The 18,913-nt window shown below is 39.6% G+C and overlaps 1 protein-coding gene across 1 annotated transcript in view; it reads right to left on the bottom strand.

Annotated features, from left to right (window-relative positions):
- KMO (kynurenine 3-monooxygenase) overlaps positions 1 to 18,913 on the bottom strand; it is a 387,978-nt gene that overhangs the window by 215,256 nt on the left and 153,809 nt on the right. Inside the window, exon 4 of the mRNA XM_053711153.1 lies at positions 12,405 to 12,494. Coding sequence (XP_053567128.1) covers positions 12,405 to 12,494 — 90 coding nt within the window. The remainder of the gene's footprint in view (positions 1 to 12,404; positions 12,495 to 18,913) is intronic.

Raw genomic sequence — 18,913 nt, 5'->3', positions numbered from 1 at the left:
GGTCGCATTCTATTGGCTGTTCCAATCAGGGTTATTGTATTTTAACACTATATTAAATACACATAAATACAAGATTAATGTATCATTCCATTTATGTGTTCTTATAAAAAACACATCATCCTTTATCACTTCACAGTCAATTGGAATTTTTGATACACAACACATTATAGGTGATACAGATTTAGTATTAGTGGACACTACGATATCCCAAGAGAAGTGTAAGGGTGATTAGTTACTTCCTATAATATATTATGATTTATGTCACTTTTATTCTAGTAGAGATAGGCGATATTTTTAATAGATAAACTTTACAACCTATACATATCACACTTTACACTAGATCATTAAGATCATTATCATGTAGTACACAAGCACTACAGTGTGGGGATTCAATCCGTGCCACTATATACATATACCTTGATACATTACATTTGATACACTATATACATATACTTTGATACATTACATTTGATACACCAATAAGAGTCTTATAGTCCATAAGTACGCAACCAGGGCGTTATATTATATAAGAATACCCGAGCCATGGGCAAATATGTCCACTATTTCAATATGAGCTTGATATTTATACATAATGCAAGTATACTTAATACTTCTTGTCTATACCACTTATGGCTGTGAGAAAAAATCTGGGTTGCGGTTTAAAATATAGCAATTAGACTAGTTTGGATAGGGTACATTTTTGTAAGTCACAAAGGGGTTAATTTTTGATTCATGACCGAAGCCTTGTCAGCTACTAGCCCACTTAAACCGATCATATGAAAATGTTAAGAAAGGAAATACACAAAAGCCCATTCTATTGGTAGTTGAATTGAGTGGGCGGCAGCAAAAAACGAACACACCTTCGATCTGATAGGTCCTTGCTGTCATGATTCACTTCCTATATCGGCGAGCATATACATGGGCCAATTAAATTACAGCGTAAACTAAATACGGAAATGCACTATAATTGAAATATACCTGATCCAGAGTGCCTACAATTCAGAATGGTTGTTAGCAATACACATTTAATTCGGTGCAACCGTAAACAACAAAATACACTTTCCATTTTTTTGAAAAAAGGAAATTGACCAACTATGCACACAAAGGTAAGATCGGGCTACACAAGCCTGTTAGGGACCCGTTTAAAAGATAAGAGTTCCGTCTAACAATAAAAGCAAATAAAAATGACTAGATCCACTTAGCGATCGTTTGTTGCAATCAGGCTCTTTATCCCCTGTTGGAATTTTCAGATGTTGAATATGAGATCGACATGCTTTGGAGGAGAGATTGGCTGAATTTGGAAAATAAATTATTAAATTGCAAATTTTTGTGAGATAATAAATTATATCAGTCGACTGACTGTATCAAAATTATCGTCAGTGTTTTATACAATGTGACATAAGCTGAAAAGATAGTTTCAAAATAATACAAAATGAAGTGATATTTTAACAATGAAATGTATTTAACTGTCATATAACCTTTTGATGGAAATGGTTCTATGTCTTAATGGATAACAGTTGTTGGTCATGTATATATACAAGATAGTACAATGGTATTTTATGATGGATATATCATATATGGTGTAATATAAGAAATCTAAATGCTTGCTAATCACATAGGTAGATTCAGAACAGGCAGGTGTATCACATAAATTAGAGAACACGCCCCCCTAAAGGGAGGACAGTGCTCATTTTTGTTAGGTGAACAATATGCCTGATGAAACGGCATGTTATGCCGAGAAACGCATTGCATGTTTAGGGGGATATTAGAATACCCCTATTCCACTCTTTTGTATTTTGTTTTTAATTTGTTTTTATAATAAATACTATTTTGTATGAAAAACAACTCTGAGTGGATACACCTTATCTGCCTGCTTTCATTGTTATCATATGGGAGCTTAACCATTAAGACATCCTTGCATTTGGATACTGCCTATTGGGAAGACCTTCCTTGGGGTGAGCTGACACACCTTCCCTCAATTTGCCATCCTGCTTCTACCAGCACATTGGTGTGCTAAGCCAGCATGTGAGTACCCATTTGGCACTTTGCAAAGTAGATATAACTGTACTCTGAGTGATCTGCACATATAGTGCTTGTTTTGTCTATGCTTCATCCTTTTACTGCAGCACATGGACAATTCTAGTTGTGGGTGAGCTGTTACACCTGCTAAATCTACAGCCTGCACCTACCAGCACATTGGTGTGCTCCACAAATATGCGAGTACCCACTTGGCTCTTACTATATTGTGTTTTCACACAAACTTGATGATATTACACATGAGGCACCCCTCTGTTCTTCCTTATTTCCTATAGTCAACCCGGACCTGTCGGCGAGGAGGAGGCAGCCAACATATGCTTACTTGGATCTAATGAGGATTTATTTCACACCATAGAAGTGAACTTTGATTATAAATAAATTTATTTTGTCTACTCTTGGACAATCCTCTGTAGCTATAATTCTGTATGTATTACAATGCTAGTTATGTTATCAACACAATAGACTTGAGTTGCTGATAAGTCTAAATTGTTGGCATATTTAGTCACTCATTAGTGCCCCCTTCTGATCAGATTATACTTTTTCAACAAATGATATACAGAGAATGAAACAAATGTGATAGCGTTATTAACATTATTTTTTATTACTCTTTATTTCATGAATATTACTACATGTTTCTTCATGTACTTGAGTATTTAAACGTATTGAGTAAATGTATTGTTTTTTTTAACACAGCTCACAATCAATTATTATATATTAAAAGATATTGACGGCAGCGTGTGAAAAGCTGCATAGGAGCAGCAGAAGAAGCTGTGGAGATAGCCCAGAGGCGGGGGAGGGAGTAGCTGCAGTGGGGAGGCGGAGCTCAGAATGTTGCCGAGGTGCAGGAGAAATGGCTGGCCGTGGGGGAACCATTTTTTATACCACAACGATCACTCACAAGACTGCCCAGACGGTGTTCTGAGAAAACACGAACCAGTGAAAGTAGCGAACCACATCATATCCTGTGACATGGCATCAGTTGTTTCACAAAGTTTGACCTTAATGCGCATGCGTGCCAGCGTCATGGCATTCCTGGTTGCACAGGTTACTGCTTCCATTTTCAATTCCTCAAGACCAGCATTTCAACAAGCAGTATATAACTGCATGTTAAAAATTCACTCAGGCAGTGACTATTCTATGGGGGTGGCCCTATCTATTATAATCACCTTTGTTAGCCTTAACCAGCTGGGGTAGCACTGCTTGTAGCAACGGTGGAAAGTGAGATTGTGAGGGAACAAACTATATGGATATTGCATCATACGAATAATGCATACAGTAATTTGTATCTGAATAAAATGCACACCGCTCAAATCTGTTCTCACTTTCCACTGTTGCTACAAGTAGTGCTAATCAAGAAGGGGTGTGTAGTAGTGCGCTGGCAATGAAGAATACCAAACACCTACCAAAAAGAAAGATCCTTCGGTCTCTCAGAAACAATTGTAATACAAAACGGGGGGTGATAGGTGCGCTGTACTTAGCTAAAGGTATATATGCAATTAATATATATATATATAGATGTGTATCAGTTAAATATAAATTGGCAGATGTATTTTGCTGTGCGTATAAATTACTATTGAATGTGCCCAAAAAATGTGTTTTTTATATATATGTGTTATATAACACAGTGTAAAGATCTCTAAGACAGAGGGAAAATAGCCGCAGTGGGTTTGACCAATATTTACTTATAAAAAATATACAGTACAAATAAAAATGATCTCAATGATCTAAGTTTTAAAACATCATATTATAGGGACGTCTCCCTATAAAAATATGAATCACATTAAACCATATATCCACAGTTTAAAACAAGGTTAAACCATATATATGAAATCCAGCGTATGCATCTGATTGCAATCTAAAATACGGTTAAACAAGCTGCCCCAAACATACATTTTATGCACAAATGTCCGTATTGTAGAGTAAACGTTAAGGTATAGGCCAATATGGTACCTTTGTACCCAGCTTATTTACAGCTAGACAGTTCAAAAGCTTGTGAGCGTTCATAAAAAATATACAGAGGTAGGACTTTTTCAGTCTTTTGGTCGATGTTATTTTCAGATAAGACAGGTTACCTTATTTTTCGTAGGTGTTATTATCAGATTGGACCGGTTACCTTATTTCTCCAACATTGGTGTGTCCGGTCCACGGCGTCATCCATAACTTGTGGGAATATTCTCTTCCCCAACAGAAAATGGCAAAGAGCACAGCAAAAGCTGTCCATATAGTCCCTCCCAGGCTCCGCACACCCCAGTCATTCTCTTTGCCGCTGAACAAGCAGCATCTCCACAGAGATGGTGAAGAGTATGTGGTGATTAGTTGTAGTTTTTTATTCTACTATCAAGAGTTTGTTATTTTAAAATAGTGCTGGTATGTTCTATTTACTCTGAAACAGAAAAAGATGAAGAGTTCTGTTTGTGAGAGGAATATGATTTTAGCAGCAGTAACTAAAATAAATCGTTTGCTGTTTCCACATAGGACTGTTGAGATGAGATAACTTCAGTTGGGGGAAACAGTTGGCAGACTTTTCTGCTTAAGGTATGACTAGCCATATTTCTAACAAGACTGTGTAATGCTGGAAGGCTGTCATTTTCGCCATCATGGGGACCGGTAAGCCATTTTCTTAGTCTCAAACAGAATAAAGGGCTTAATATGGGCTATAAAACTGGTAGACACTTTTATGGGCTAGATCGATTGCTTTATTTGGGCATTTTATACAGCTTGATGTTGAAATTCACACTTTATAACTTTGGGGAACTTTTTTTTACGTCAGGCACTGGTTTAGACACCTTCCCAGTCAGGAAGGGCCTTCTATGTAGTAGGCAGAGCCTCATTTTCGCGCCATTACTGCGCAGTTACCTTTGAGAGCAGGACATGCAGCTGCATGTGTGTGGGTCTGGAAATAGTTGAAAAGGTTCCTGAAAGGCTTCATTTGGTATCGTATACCCCCCTGGGTTTGGTAAAGTCGCAGCAAAGGCTGTAGCTGGGACTGTAGAGGGCTTAAAACTGTAAACGGCTCCGGTTTCGTCATTTTAAGGGTTAAAGGTCTGAAATTTGGGGTGCAATGCTTTGAATGCTTTAAGACACTGTGGTGAAAATTTGGTTAAATTTGAACAATTCCTTCATAGTTTTTCACATATTCAGTAAAAAAGTGTGCCCTGTTTAAAATTTAAAGAGACAGTAACGGTTTTGTTTTAAAACGGTTTTTGTATTTTATTGACAAGTTTAAGCCTGTTTAACATGTCTGTGCCTTCAGATAAACTATGTTCTGTATGTATGGAAGCCAATGTGTCTCCCCCTTCAAAATTGTGTGATAATTGTGCCATAGCGTCCAAACAAAGTAAGGACAGTACTGCCACAGATAGTAAAGTTGCCCAAGATGATTCATCAGATGAAGGGAGTAGACATAGTTCTACATCATCTCCTTCTGTGTCTACACCAGTTTTTCCCACGCAGGAGACCCCTAGTACTTCTAGCGCGCCAATGCTTGTTACTATGCAACAATTGACGGCAGTAATGGATAACTCCATAGCAAATATTTTATCCAAAATGCCTGCTTTTCAGAGAAAGCGCGATTGCTCTGTTTTAAACACTGTAGAGCAGGAGGGTGCTGATGATAATTGCTCTGTCATACCCTCACACCAATCTGAAGTGGCCATGAGGGAGGTTTTGTCAGATGGGGAAATTTCTGATTCAGGTAGAATTTCTCAACAGGCAGAACCTGATGTTGTGACATTTAAATTTAAGTTAGAGCATCTCCGCGCACTGCTTAAGGAGGTGCTATCTACTCTGGATGATTGTGACAACCTGGTCATTCCAGAAAAATTGTGCAAGATGGACAAGTTCCTAGAGGTTCCGGTGCACCCCGACGCTTTTCCTATACCCAAGCGGGTGGCGGACATAGTGAATAAGGAGTGGGAGAAGCCCGGCATACCTTTTGTCCCCCCTCCTATATTTAAGAAATTATTTCCTATGGTCGACCCCAGAAAGGACTTATGGCAGACAGTCCCTAAGGTCGAGGGGGCAGTTTCTACACTAGCCAAGCGCACTACTATTCCTATCGAGGATAATTGTGCTTTCAAAGATCCTATGGATAAAAAATTGGAGGGTTTGCTTAAAAAGATTTTTGTACAGCAAGGTTACCTCCTGCAACCTATTTCGTGCATTATTCCTGTCACTACAGCAGCGTGGTTCTGGTTCGAGGAACTAGAAAAGTCGCTCAGTAGAGAGACTCCGTCTGAGGAGGTTATGGACAGAATTCAAGCACTTAAGTTAGCTAATTCCTTTATTTTAGATGCCGCTTTGCAGTTAGCTAGATTAGCGGCGAAAAATTCAGGGTTTGCAATTGTGGCACGCAGAGCGCTCTGGCTAAAGTCTTGGTCAGCGGATGTATCTTCCAAGACAACATTGCTTAATATCCCTTTCAAGGGTAAAACCCTTTTTGGGCCAGAATTGAAAGAGATTATCTCAGACATCACTGGGGGTAAGGGCCATGCCCTCCCACAAGATAGGCCTTTCAAGGCCAAGAATAAGTCTAATTTTCGTTCCTTTCGCAATTTCAGGAACGGACCGGCCTCCAACTCTGCAGCCTCTAGACAAGAGGGTAATGCTTCGCAAACCAAACCAGCTTGGAAACCGATGCATGGCTGGAACAAGGGTATGCAGGCCAAGAAGCCTGCTGCTGCTACCAAAACAGCATGAAGGAGTAGCCCCCGATCCGGGACCGGATCTAGTAGGGGGCAGACTCTCTCTCTTCGCTCAGGCTTGGGCAAGAGATGTTCAGGATCCCTGGGCACTAGAAATAGTTTCTCAGGGTTATCTTCTGGAATTCAAGGAACTACCCCCAAGGGGAAGGTTCCACATGTCTAACTTATCTTCAAACCAAATAAAGAGACAGGCATTCTTACATTGTGTAGAAGACCTGTTAAAAATGGGAGTGATACACCCAGTTCCAACTATGGAACAAGGACTGGGGTTTTACTCAAATCTGTTTGTAGTTCCCAAAAAAGAGGGAACCTTCAGACCAATTCTGGATTTAAAGATTCCAAACAAATTTCTCAGAGTGCCATTGTTCAAAATGGAAACTATTCGAACGATTTTGCCTACAATCCAGGAGGGTCAATTTATGACTACCGTGGATTTAACCCCTTAATGACCACAATGTAACCTGTATGTCACTGGTCGTTAAGGGTTTTTTCAGGACATAATAGCACAAGTCTAGCAAGAACACGCTATTAATTCCATCCCTCCAGCAGGCTTTGTGGAATAGAGCAGTCTCAACGCTGGTGGCAAGACCACGCTATAAAACAATCAAGTCCCATAAAAAGGCCAGCGACATACAGGGTACGTCGCTGGTCCTTAAGGGGTTAAAGGATGTGTATCTACATATTCCTATCCACAAAGATCATCATCAGTTCCTAAGGTTCGCCTTTCTGGACAAACATTACCAGTTTGTGGCTCTCCCATTCGGGCTAGCCACTGCTCCAAGGATTTTCACAAAGGTACTTGGGTCCCTTCTAGCGGTTCTAAGACCAAGGGGCATTGCAGTGGCACCTTACTTGGATGACATTCTGATACAAGCGTCGTCTCTTTCAAAGGCAAAGGCTCACACAGACATCGTTCTGGCCTTTCTCAGATCTCACGGATGGAAGGTGAACATAGAAAAAAGTTCCCTGTCTCCGTCGACAAGAGTTCCTTTCTTGGGGACAATAATAGATTCTTTAGAAATTAAGATTTTCCTGACAGATGTCAGAAAGTCAAAACTTCTAAACGCTTGTCAAGTTCTTCACTCTGTTCCACGACCTTCCATAGCTCAGTGCATGGAAGTAGTAGGGTTGATGGTTGCAGCAATGGACATAGTTCCTTTTGCGCAAATTCATCTAAGACCATTACAACTGTGCATGCTGAAACAGTGGAATGGGGACTATACAGACTTGTCTCCAGTGATTCAAGTAGATCAGAAGACCAGAGACTCACTCCGTTGGTGGCTAACCCAGGATCACCTGTCCCAGGGAATGAGCTTCCGCAGACCAGAGTGGGTCATCGTCACGACCGATGGACTCTAGTGGGCTGGGGCGCAGTCTGGGACTCCCTGAAAGCTCAGGGTCTATGGTCTCGGGAAGAGTCTCTTCTCCCGATAAACATTCTGGAACTGAGAGCGATATTCAATACTCTCAGGGCTTGGCCTCAACTAGCAAAGGCCAGATTCATAAGATTCCAATCAGACAACATGACGACTGTTGCTTACATCAACCATCAGGGGGGAACAATGAGTTCCCTGGCGATGAGAGAAGTGACCAAAATCATAAAATGGGCGGAGGATCACTCCTGCCACCTATCTGCGATCCACATCCCAGGAGTGGAAAACTCGAGGCGGATTATCTGAGTCGTCAGACATTCCATCCGGGGGAGTGGGAACTCCACCCGGAGATATTTGCCCAGTTGACTCAATTATGGGGCATTCCAGACATGGATCTGATGGCGTCTCGTCAGAACTTCAAGGTTCCTTGCTACGGTCCAGATCCAGGGATCCCAAGGCGACTCTAGTGGATGCATTAGTAGCGCCTTGGGCCTTCAACCTAGCTTATGTGTTCCCACCGTTTCCTCTCATTCCCAGGCTGGTAGCCAGGATCAAACAGGAGAGGGCCTCGGTGATCTTGATAGCTTCTGCGTGGCCACGCAGGACTTGGTATGCAGACCTGGTGAATATGTCATCGGCTCCACCATGGAAGCTACCTTTGAGACAGGATCTTCTTGTACAGGGTCCATTCGAACATCCAAATCTAGTTTCTCTCCAGCTGACGGCTTGGAAATTGAACGCTTGATTTTATCTAAGCGTGGGTTTTCGGATTCTGTGATAGATACTCTGATACAAGCCAGAAAACCTGTAACTAGAAAAATTTACCATAAAATATGGAAAAGATATATCTGTTGGTGTGAATCCAAGGGATTCTCATGGAGTAAGATCAAAATTCCTAGGATCCTTTCTTTTCTTCAAGAAGGTTTGGATAAGGGATTATCAGCGAGTTCTCTAAAGGGACAGATTTCTGCTTTATCTGTCTTGTTACACAAACGACTGGCAGCTGTGCCAGATGTTCAAGCTTTTGTTCAGGCTTTGGTCAGGATCAAGCCTGTTTACAGACCATTGACTCCTCCCTGGAGTCTGAATTTAGTTCTTTCAGTTCTTCAAGTGGTTCCGTTTGAACCTTTACATTCCATAGATATCAAGATGTTATCTTGGAAAGTTCTGTTTTTGGTTGCTATTTCTTCTGCTAGAAGAGTTTCTGAGTTATCTGCTCTGCAGTGTAATCCGCCCTATCTGGTGTTCCATTCAGATAAGGTTGTTTTGCGTACTAAACCTGGTTTCCTTCCAAAGGTTGTTTCCAACAAGAATATTAACCAGGAAATAGTTGTGCCTTCTTTGTGTCCGTATCCAGTTTCAAAGAAGGAACGTTTGTTACACAATTTAGATGTAGTTCGTGCTTTAAAGTTCTATTTAGAAGCAACAAAGGATTTCAGACAAACGTTTTCTCTGTTTGTCGTTTATTCTGGCAAGAGGAGAGGTCAAAAAGCTACTGCTACCTCTCTTTCCTTTTGGCTGAAAAGCATCATCCGATTGGCTTATGAGACTGCCGGACGGCAGCCTCCCGAACGCATCACAGCTCACTCTACTAGGGCTGTGGCTTCCACATGGGCCTTCAAGAACGAGGCTTCTGTTGATCAGATATGTAAGGCAGCGACTTGGTCTTCTCTGCACACTTTTGCCAAATTCTACAAATTTGATACTTTTGCTTCTTCGGAGGCTATTTTTGGGAGAAAGGTTTTGCAAGCCGTGGTGCCTTCCGTTTAGGTAACCTGATTGGCTCCCTCCCTTCATCCGTGTCCTAGAGCTTTGGTATTGGTTCCCACAAGTTATGGATGACGCCGTGGACCGGACACACCAATGTTAGAGAAAACAGAATTTATGCTTACCTGATAAATTACTTTCTCCAACGGTGTGTCCGGTCCACGGCCTGCCCTGGTTTTTTAATCAGGTTTGATGAATTTCTTTCTTTAACTACAGTCACCATGGCACCCTATGGTTTCTCCTGTTTTTCTCCTGTCCGTTGGTCGAATGACTGGGGTGGGCGGAGCCTGGGAGGGACTATATGGACAGCTTTTGCTGTGCTCTTTGCCATTTCCTGTTGGGGAAGAGAATATTCCCACAAGTTATGGATGACGCCGTGGACCGGACACACCGTTGGAGAAAGTAATTTATCAGGTAAGCATAAATTCTGTTTTTTCGTAGAGCCGTTCACAGCATCCGTCTTCCCTCTTACCTTTATTTGTGTTGAGTTATAACACAAGTTCTATTATTCCTTTGTTACTAAGTGGAACAGTTTTCAAAACTACAACAACCCGGGTTGGCTACTACAAGCTATTTGGGACTTTTTCCTTTCCTGCGTGCGCATAGCACTAAGTGCTGGATTTGCCAACATCTTCTATACTTTAAACGAAGAATTCTTTGTCATCCAAAAAGTTACCTATCACTCAAAATTTCCAGCCAATCCCACCCGAGAAACCAGGTTGTGACGTCAGACGCCAAGACACATGTGGCGCTGCTAAGTCACTAGTTAAGAGGGAAGACGGATTCTGTGAACGGCTCTACGAAAAATAAGGTAACCGGTCCAATCTGATAATAACACCTACGAAAAATAAGGTAACCCTGTCTTATCTGAAAATAACATCGACCAAAAGACTGAAAAAGTCCTACCTCTGTATATTTTTTATGAACGCTCACGAGCTTTTGAACTGTCTAGCTGTAAATAAGCTGGGTACAAAGGTACCATATTGGCCTATACCTTAACGTTTACTCTACAATACGGACATTTGTGCATAAAATGTATGTTTGGGGCAGCTTGTTTAACCGTATTTTAGATTGCAATCAGATGCATACGCTGGATTTCATATATATGGTTTAACCTTGTTTCAAACTGTGGATATATGGTTTTATGTGATTCATATTTTCTGCTATTTATCTGGGAGACGTCCCTATAATATGATGTTTTAAAACTTAGATCATTGAGATCGTTTTTATTTGTACTGTATATTTTTTATAAGTAAATATTGGTCAAACCCACTGCGGCTATTTTCCCTCTGTCTTAGAGATCTCTACACTGTGTTATATAACACATATATATAAAAAACACATTTTTGGCACATTCAATAGTAATTTATACGCACAGCAAAATACATCTGCCAATTTATATTTAACTGATACACATCTATATATATATATTAATTGCATATATACCTTTAGCTAAGTGCAGCGCACCTATCACCCCCCGTTTTGTATTACAAGTAGTGCTACCCTGCATACTCTGTCGGCATTTAACATTGCACAAGCATTTCATAAGAAATGCTTGTGCAATGCCACCCCCTACATATTCGCGACCAATCAGCCGTTAGCAAGGGGTGTCAGTCATCCCGATCGTATCTGAGGATTAAGTCCACCACCTAAAAGGTGGCACACAAGTTAAGGATCAGGATGATCATCTTCTATTATTGATTATTTTCATACAACTAGGTTATGGTACACAATTTTTGAATCTGACCTCTGGTTAATTTTATAAGCACTAATTGCTACTGCAAGCTCTTATAATGGCTGGTTATCGAGTGCCCGCAAACAGGCAAATTTGCCAGTTTACTGGCGTGTGATAAATTAGCGCTCCACTTGTGATCTAGCCCACAGCCAGCAAGCATTAAACCTGTGCTCTCAATGGCGATATCAAATAATTTACAAAGCAAGGCTCAGATGACAAAGAAGGGAAAAACTGTAGAGCTGTTGGGCAACTTATACAGTTAACTTTTTTATTCCAAGAAAAGCTTATCCTGACTGGAGTTGACCTCATAACAAAACTTACAAAGACTAAAGACTTAATCTGCTTAATGTCTGCTGACCTGTTGACGATTCAGATCCTGCACGCATCACTATGTCAAACTGGTACAGATATCACCAGCTGTATGCATCAGCCATGCCCAAGGACATTAAGCTAAATATGCTATTGTCTAGGCGCCATTAAAAGTTTACAGTATCACCCTAGGTGCACGTGTCTGCAATTTTAAAAATGTATATTTGGGACAATAACCATAATTGTTAAAAAAAATTTGGGGGGAGTGGTTAATTATTTTTTTATTAGAAAGATAGAAAACATCACACAAGAAAACAAAATAGAAATGTAAAAGGACAGAATACAATTCCTTATATGTGGCATTACACATTTTCTTGTACATCTTTACATTCCATTTTGGAGTAACAAATCGAGGACATATATGAAATAAATAATAATTATTTTTGATAATGGGGCTCCTTTAATAAAGAAATAAAATACCTGATGACGCTTCCCATACGGAATAGCAGTTTTGTTTCCCGTTATGGAATGAATCATTCTTGCGTGCATAGGAATGCCTTTGGATACAATCTGTAAAACACAATAAAAAGCTTTTAATATCATGGAGCTGATAATAAAATGCATATAGGGATTCTTACATTTTTCAATTTGTTTTGTTTGGAAAATCTACTCACATATAAAATATTTTATAACCTAAGAAGAATCAAGGGATGCTTTTCAGGAACCCATAGTAATGTATAAGGTAAATAATAAACTGTGGATCAAGATATATAGAAACTAACAATGTAGGTAAGAACATATATGAGCCCCATAAGTGTGGGTATTTGTTTGAAAGAATATTCATTTTAGTTGCGGTATGTTTCGAGGGAAACCGCAAAATAAAACTCTGGTTACCTTCAAAAAGTGCCAGTTTTATATGAGGGGTGGGGGAAGGAGACCAGTCCAACAACAGTTCAAAGGCTCTCCTGTAATTTCTAGTATTATAAGGGTAATTAATTCACTTATTGTGATACAACTAAACATGTAGGGGGATCATCAATTCTGAGAAATATCAGCCTTCTATCAATCAGCCACTAATGGCAGTGCAGACATCTGACAGCATACACCAATATCATTAATTATAAAGAGAAAACATTCATTACCATGTTTATATATATCTGAGAGAGTACAACAAATAAATATATTGAGAATAACACTATTTAATGAATAAAACAGACAGCCCAACATTGAGGTAACCTAAATATATAGAGAGATACTGTAACTGCTTCTAAATGGTAGGGTAAGGTAAATTAGAAGAGCATCCCCTTTTCGCTTAGTTAAATCCCGTTGACTGGGTATGGGCCCTATACCTAGCACAGGTGTATCATATCAGTTAGCAAATATCTATGTCTAAAGGAGAGGGAGAAAAAGTAAATTCTGTGATGCTGAAGGGGGATTAAGGGTTTATGTTAGTATGACATAGGTAATATCCAGCTATTTAAGACACGCAAATAAATGTATACAGTATCAGCTGTGACATGATGAAGTGAAACAGGTTCAAGTGATATACCTCATTTCAAGTACATATGCATCTCTATAACTAGGGCATTATAAGTAGGGTATTGCACACTCTCAACGTATAGTATATACATCTAATAGAATATAAGCTGCCTTGATATAGTAACAGGAAAGTATTAAAAAAACACATGTAGATATGTAGAATACATTTAAACAACTATATAAGCAAGATAATAGGAAATCATAATACAGAGTAAGCAAATGTTCACAGTCTGTCATTCAAGAGAACAGGGCAAGAAAAAAATCATATCATAAGGCATAACCGTTAGGGATTAAGTCAGATAGATCAGACTATGTCATCTGTATAAAGGCCCCTTCTAACTTTCTTTGTTATCCTAGCCAATACCAGATCTATGCAGTTCATCTGTAGAAGTTAGCTGCTGCAATTCACAAATGGGAAGAGCTGATTTAACCGCACTCGTATAGCTGATGATGGTCGCAAAGGCATGGGAATGAAAACCATAGGTTCCAGGAGCTTGTCTGCCATTTCCTATGTAACTAGTAACTGCCTCCACAGTGGCTTTACCCCCCTAGGATGACTGCAAAAGGGGTATGTCGATGCGCTGGGCTGCCAGAGTGTAGAGCTCCCATCAGACCTATTTTTATCTTCTTCGTCTATAGAACTGCGCACAGCATGGTGCAGCCTCTCCTTACCGTTGTTGGCAGCATCGTCCAATTGCTGAAGAAATCCGATACGGCCGCCCACACTCTGGGGAACATAGGTATTTGCACAGTCGCCATGACACGTGGCAATCACTGTGTTGTCATAGCCAGAGTCCATAAACCGGTCACCCCCATGTGAATAGGCAGTTTTGCTGATTGCTGCCCATAGCTTGCGCAATATCAGTGCCAGGCTGGAGAAATCATTGCCAAGGAGTCGCGGCATCGCCGAACCCCAGTCATCTGAGGCCCCCATCATGGCCATTGTTCGGTTGCAATCTCAAAGCCAGAAACAACCACTCGATCTATCTCCCAGAATGTTCAGCACCTCTCTGTGCTATAGGGATCTATTTTTAGTGTATAAGGGCTTTTTTATAAGGTATAAGTCATCTTTTAATCCATTTAGAGCCAGGAGCTCTTCACACACATCTTGCTTCGTTGGTAGCTGGCTCCACCCCCTCCATGTTCGTTTTTAATTGCTCCAATACAATTTTTTCTTACCCAGTAATATTAACATTTCCTTAGTAATCGTATCCTTTTTTAATTTTACATTTCCTACAGTACTCTATTTCATTCATATAGGTGGCAAGAGTCCAAAAGCTGTTATGTATGGGATATACATTCCCACGAGAAGGAGGCAAAGTTTCACAAACTCCAAAAGCCTATAACCCCACACACACACACACCTCACACCTCACACCTACCTCAGTTTTAAACTTTGCTTTTGTTGGAGGTGGTTGAAGCATAACGATTTGCTCGATTTCTTCAGTGAAAGGTGCTTCAGAGCATATTGAAGCCTAGTTCCCCTCAGAGTACAGTGCTTGTCAGAGTGAAGTAAAGTACTGCCTCATGACACCATGTTTTCGCCTCACGGGAAATCTTTTCATGAGCTCTCTGTAAATTTGGTCGCAGGGATTCATTTTCTGCCGTCCTCCTATTCCATTACCTCTGCTGATATGTTTCAGTACTGGTTTGGCTGTTTGCTATCAGTGGACGAGTGTTTATGGGTAAGTATATTTTGTATTTTTTATCTAGACACATTTTTTATCTAAGCACTTCTAACTATGTTTAAGAGTTTAAATATGTATATCTATGTGTATGTATGGCCCAGGGACAGATTCTTACTATTCCCCTTGCTTGTTATTTTACTTGTGGCCAATTTTTTTCTCATGCACATGCAAGCATGCATTCGAACCGCCACTTCTTTATGCATTTTCACATGCATACATCAAACTACGCAAATTAATGTGTCAGATTGACGTGCCATGTTTGTTGCGCCCTTGTTGACGCCTTTTAGTACACGTCATAAATATTTGTATTTTCGGGCCATAATACATACTTTTTTGTATCATGCATCACTATTGGCACATCAATATTGCACACGTTATCACACATGTGCCTCTTTAAGAGCGCCCTTTTTTCTCTATAAATTTGCATTTGAAATTTGCGCAAACTGACATTAACTGCTTTCCTAGGCTTCATTGCTTAGTACTTTAACGTTCTTGCAAAGCTATATAAAAGGGGCATATTTTTTCCTTTCCTCTAAATGTTTGCCTTAACGGGGTAATAATAGTAATTATTGCATCTTAAAAAATTTTATATAATTTTTTTTCTATAATGGAGCAACATTCTCTTGAACAACTTTCTACCATAGCGAAGTGTGCTTATTGTAAAACAACTGAAGTAGCTTCTTCAATTCATTTATGTGACTCATGCTTAGATTTCTTATCGCATATTGATCAAATAATGTTTCTTTGTGTACTAATGCACCTACTGTCTCCTCCTTACAGATGGATGCAGATGGCATACCCCCAGCAATGAAAAACGTTTGTTACTGCCATCACGAAGGCCCTAGCTGCACTACCGCCTTCAAATAAGCAAAAAGGGTCAGTTCAAGTTTTTTAAAAAAAATATTTTTATTGAGGTTAAATTCAAGGCATTTGTACAGTAATACCGTCAATGAAGATTACAAAGAAAGGTTGTTTCATTACTTACAGTCAAAATAAACCAAACAAGGTAAACATTACAAGTTGATAAGACTCCCGTCTTATCAACTTGTAATGTTTACATTGTATCAACATGTAATGTTTACCTTTGCCATACAAACTGTTTACCCTCAACTTAACAGATGAGGCCACTTTTGGACCTTGTAGTAATAGTAAATGCGAAAAGCTATTGAAGGTAGTCTAGATCTTGAGGAGACCACTCTTGGGTCTCAATTAATGAACCATATTTTATCTATATGAAAAAAAAAAAATTACAATATTATTAAAGACTGTGTGGTGATGTAATTCAAGAAATAACTATAAGTTGCGTCTTGGAGTAGGAGTAAAGATAGAGCATATAGGGCCACTTTTGGACCCTCAGGACTATAATTAGGTCTAATGTATAACCACAACCTAGGATATCGTAGTATAATATAGGATAAAGTCTTCAAGGTTAATAAATCAAACATAAATAATAACTAATAACTGTAATGGGAAAACTCTGAAAACTTAAATATGAGAACTCCAAATCTATTAAATCAAGCTTATCTGTAAGAATATATAGAGCTGTTATGTAGCTATTGCATCCAATAATATATAGGATTGGCAGTAGCACATAATACTGGTATAAAAAAAAGAACAACAGAGTCATTCTATCCAAGCTATGTCGTCTCTCAGAGCCTGTTTGATATAAAAACACAACTAGTCACATAGGGATTATATATTTAACTCTAATTTGGAGTGTTGTAGTATAACTAGCCTCTGCTAATATATAAAGTAAGGCAGCGCTGTAATGTGACGTTAACTAAAATTATTTATTTCAACCTTGCACCTCCTGCTGTAAAGTGGACCATACATAACTATAATAATGAACAATGGAATTTTTATAGCAATGCTTAGAAAGGTGGAACTGAAACTTTCAAGGTGTATGGATGATGATCACTTCCTAAGTATTATAGCCAGTAAAGGTCATAAACACATATATGTTATATTGAATATCCTTCTATCGTCCAGGAAAGGGGCTTAGGGCAAGGAATTCACTTGTTATATAGCAAACCTTATGGGATGGGAAAAATGCTATAATTAAAGCTAAAGCCTCTACCTAGCATTAAAAGTCATTAAGATCATATAGTAGGTATGATTGAAAAACTAGGGTAAATGAGTATCTAATAACTAAAGCCTTGTACAATAAGGGGGTAAAAAAGATGCCTCTGACCAGTTATGGGGTTGTATCGCGATAAAGTATAAGAATATTGTATATTATTAAGTGCTTAATAACTAAGGCCTAGATTTAGAGTTGGGCGGTAGCCGTGAAAACCAGCGTTAGAGGCTCCTAACGCTGGTTTTAGGCTACCTCCGGTATTTGGAGTCATTAAAAAAAGGGTCTAACGCTCACTTTTCAGCCGCGACTTTTCCATACCGCAGATCCCCTTACGTAAATTGCGTATCCTATCTTTTCAATGGGATTTTTCTAACTCCGGTATTTAGAGTCGTGTCTGAAGTGAGCGTTAGAATTCTAACGACAAAACTCCAGCCGCAGAAAAACATAATTTATGCTTACCTGATAAATTCCTTTCTTCTGTAGTGTGATCAGTCCACGGGTCATCATTACTTCTGGGATATTAACTCCTCCCCAACAGGAAGTGCAAGAGGATTCACCCAGCAGAGCTGCATATAGCTCCTCCCCTCTACGTCACTCCCAGTCATTCGACCAAGGACCAACGAGAAAGGAAAAGCCAAGGGTGAAGTGGTGACTGGAGTATAAATTAAAAAATATTACCTGCCTTAAAACAGGGCGGGCCGTGGACTGATCACACTACAGAAGAAAGGAATTTATCAGGTAAGCATAAATTATGTTTTCTTCTGTTAAGTGTGATCAGTCCACGGGTCATCATTACTTCTGGGATACCTATACCAAAGCAAAAGTACACGGATGACGGGAGGGATAGGCAGGCTCTTTATACAGAAGGAACCACTGCCTGAAGAACCTTTCTCCCAAAAATAGCCTCCGATGAAGCAAAAGTGTCAAATTTGTAAAATTTGGAAAAAGTATGAAGCGAAGACCAAGTTGCAGCCTTGCAAATCTGTTCAACAGAGGCCTCATTCTTAAAGGCCCAAGTAGAAGCCACAGCTCTAGTGGAATGAGCTGTAATCCTTTCAGGAGGCTGCTGTCCAGCAGTCTCATAAGCTAAACGAATTATGCTACGAAGCCAAAAAGAAAGAGAGGTAGCAGAAGCTTTTTGACCTCTCCTCTGCCCAGAGTAAACGACAAACAGAGAAGACGTTTGTCGAAATTCCTTAGTTGCCTGTAAGTAAAATTTTAGAGCACGGACTACATCCAGGTTGTGCAGTAGACGTTCCTTCTTCGAAGAAGGATTTGGGCATAAAGAAGGAACAACAATCTCTTGATTGATATTCCTGTTAGTAACTACCTTAGGTAAGAACCCAGGTTTAGTACGCAGAACTACCTTATCCGAATGAAAAATCAAATAAGGAGAATCACAATGTAAGGCTGATAACTCAGAGACTCTTCGAGCCGAGGAAATAGCCATTAAAAATAGAACTTTCCAAGATAACTTTATATCAATGGAATGAAGGGGTTCAAATGGAACGCCCTGTAAAACATTAAGAACAAGGTTTAAACTCCATGGTGGAGCAACCGTTTTAAACACAGGCTTAATCCTGGCCAAAGCCTGACAAAAAGCCTGGACGTCAGGAATTTCTGACAGACGTTTGTGTAACAGAATGGACAGAGCTGAGATCTGTCCCTTTAATGAACTAGCGGAT

This window comes from Bombina bombina, chromosome 4, assembly GCF_027579735.1.
Source record: "Bombina bombina isolate aBomBom1 chromosome 4, aBomBom1.pri, whole genome shotgun sequence".
Lineage (NCBI taxonomy): Eukaryota > Metazoa > Chordata > Amphibia > Anura > Bombinatoridae > Bombina > Bombina bombina.
The sequence above is the reverse complement of the archived record's forward strand: the minus strand, read 5'-3'. Positions and strand labels throughout refer to the sequence as shown.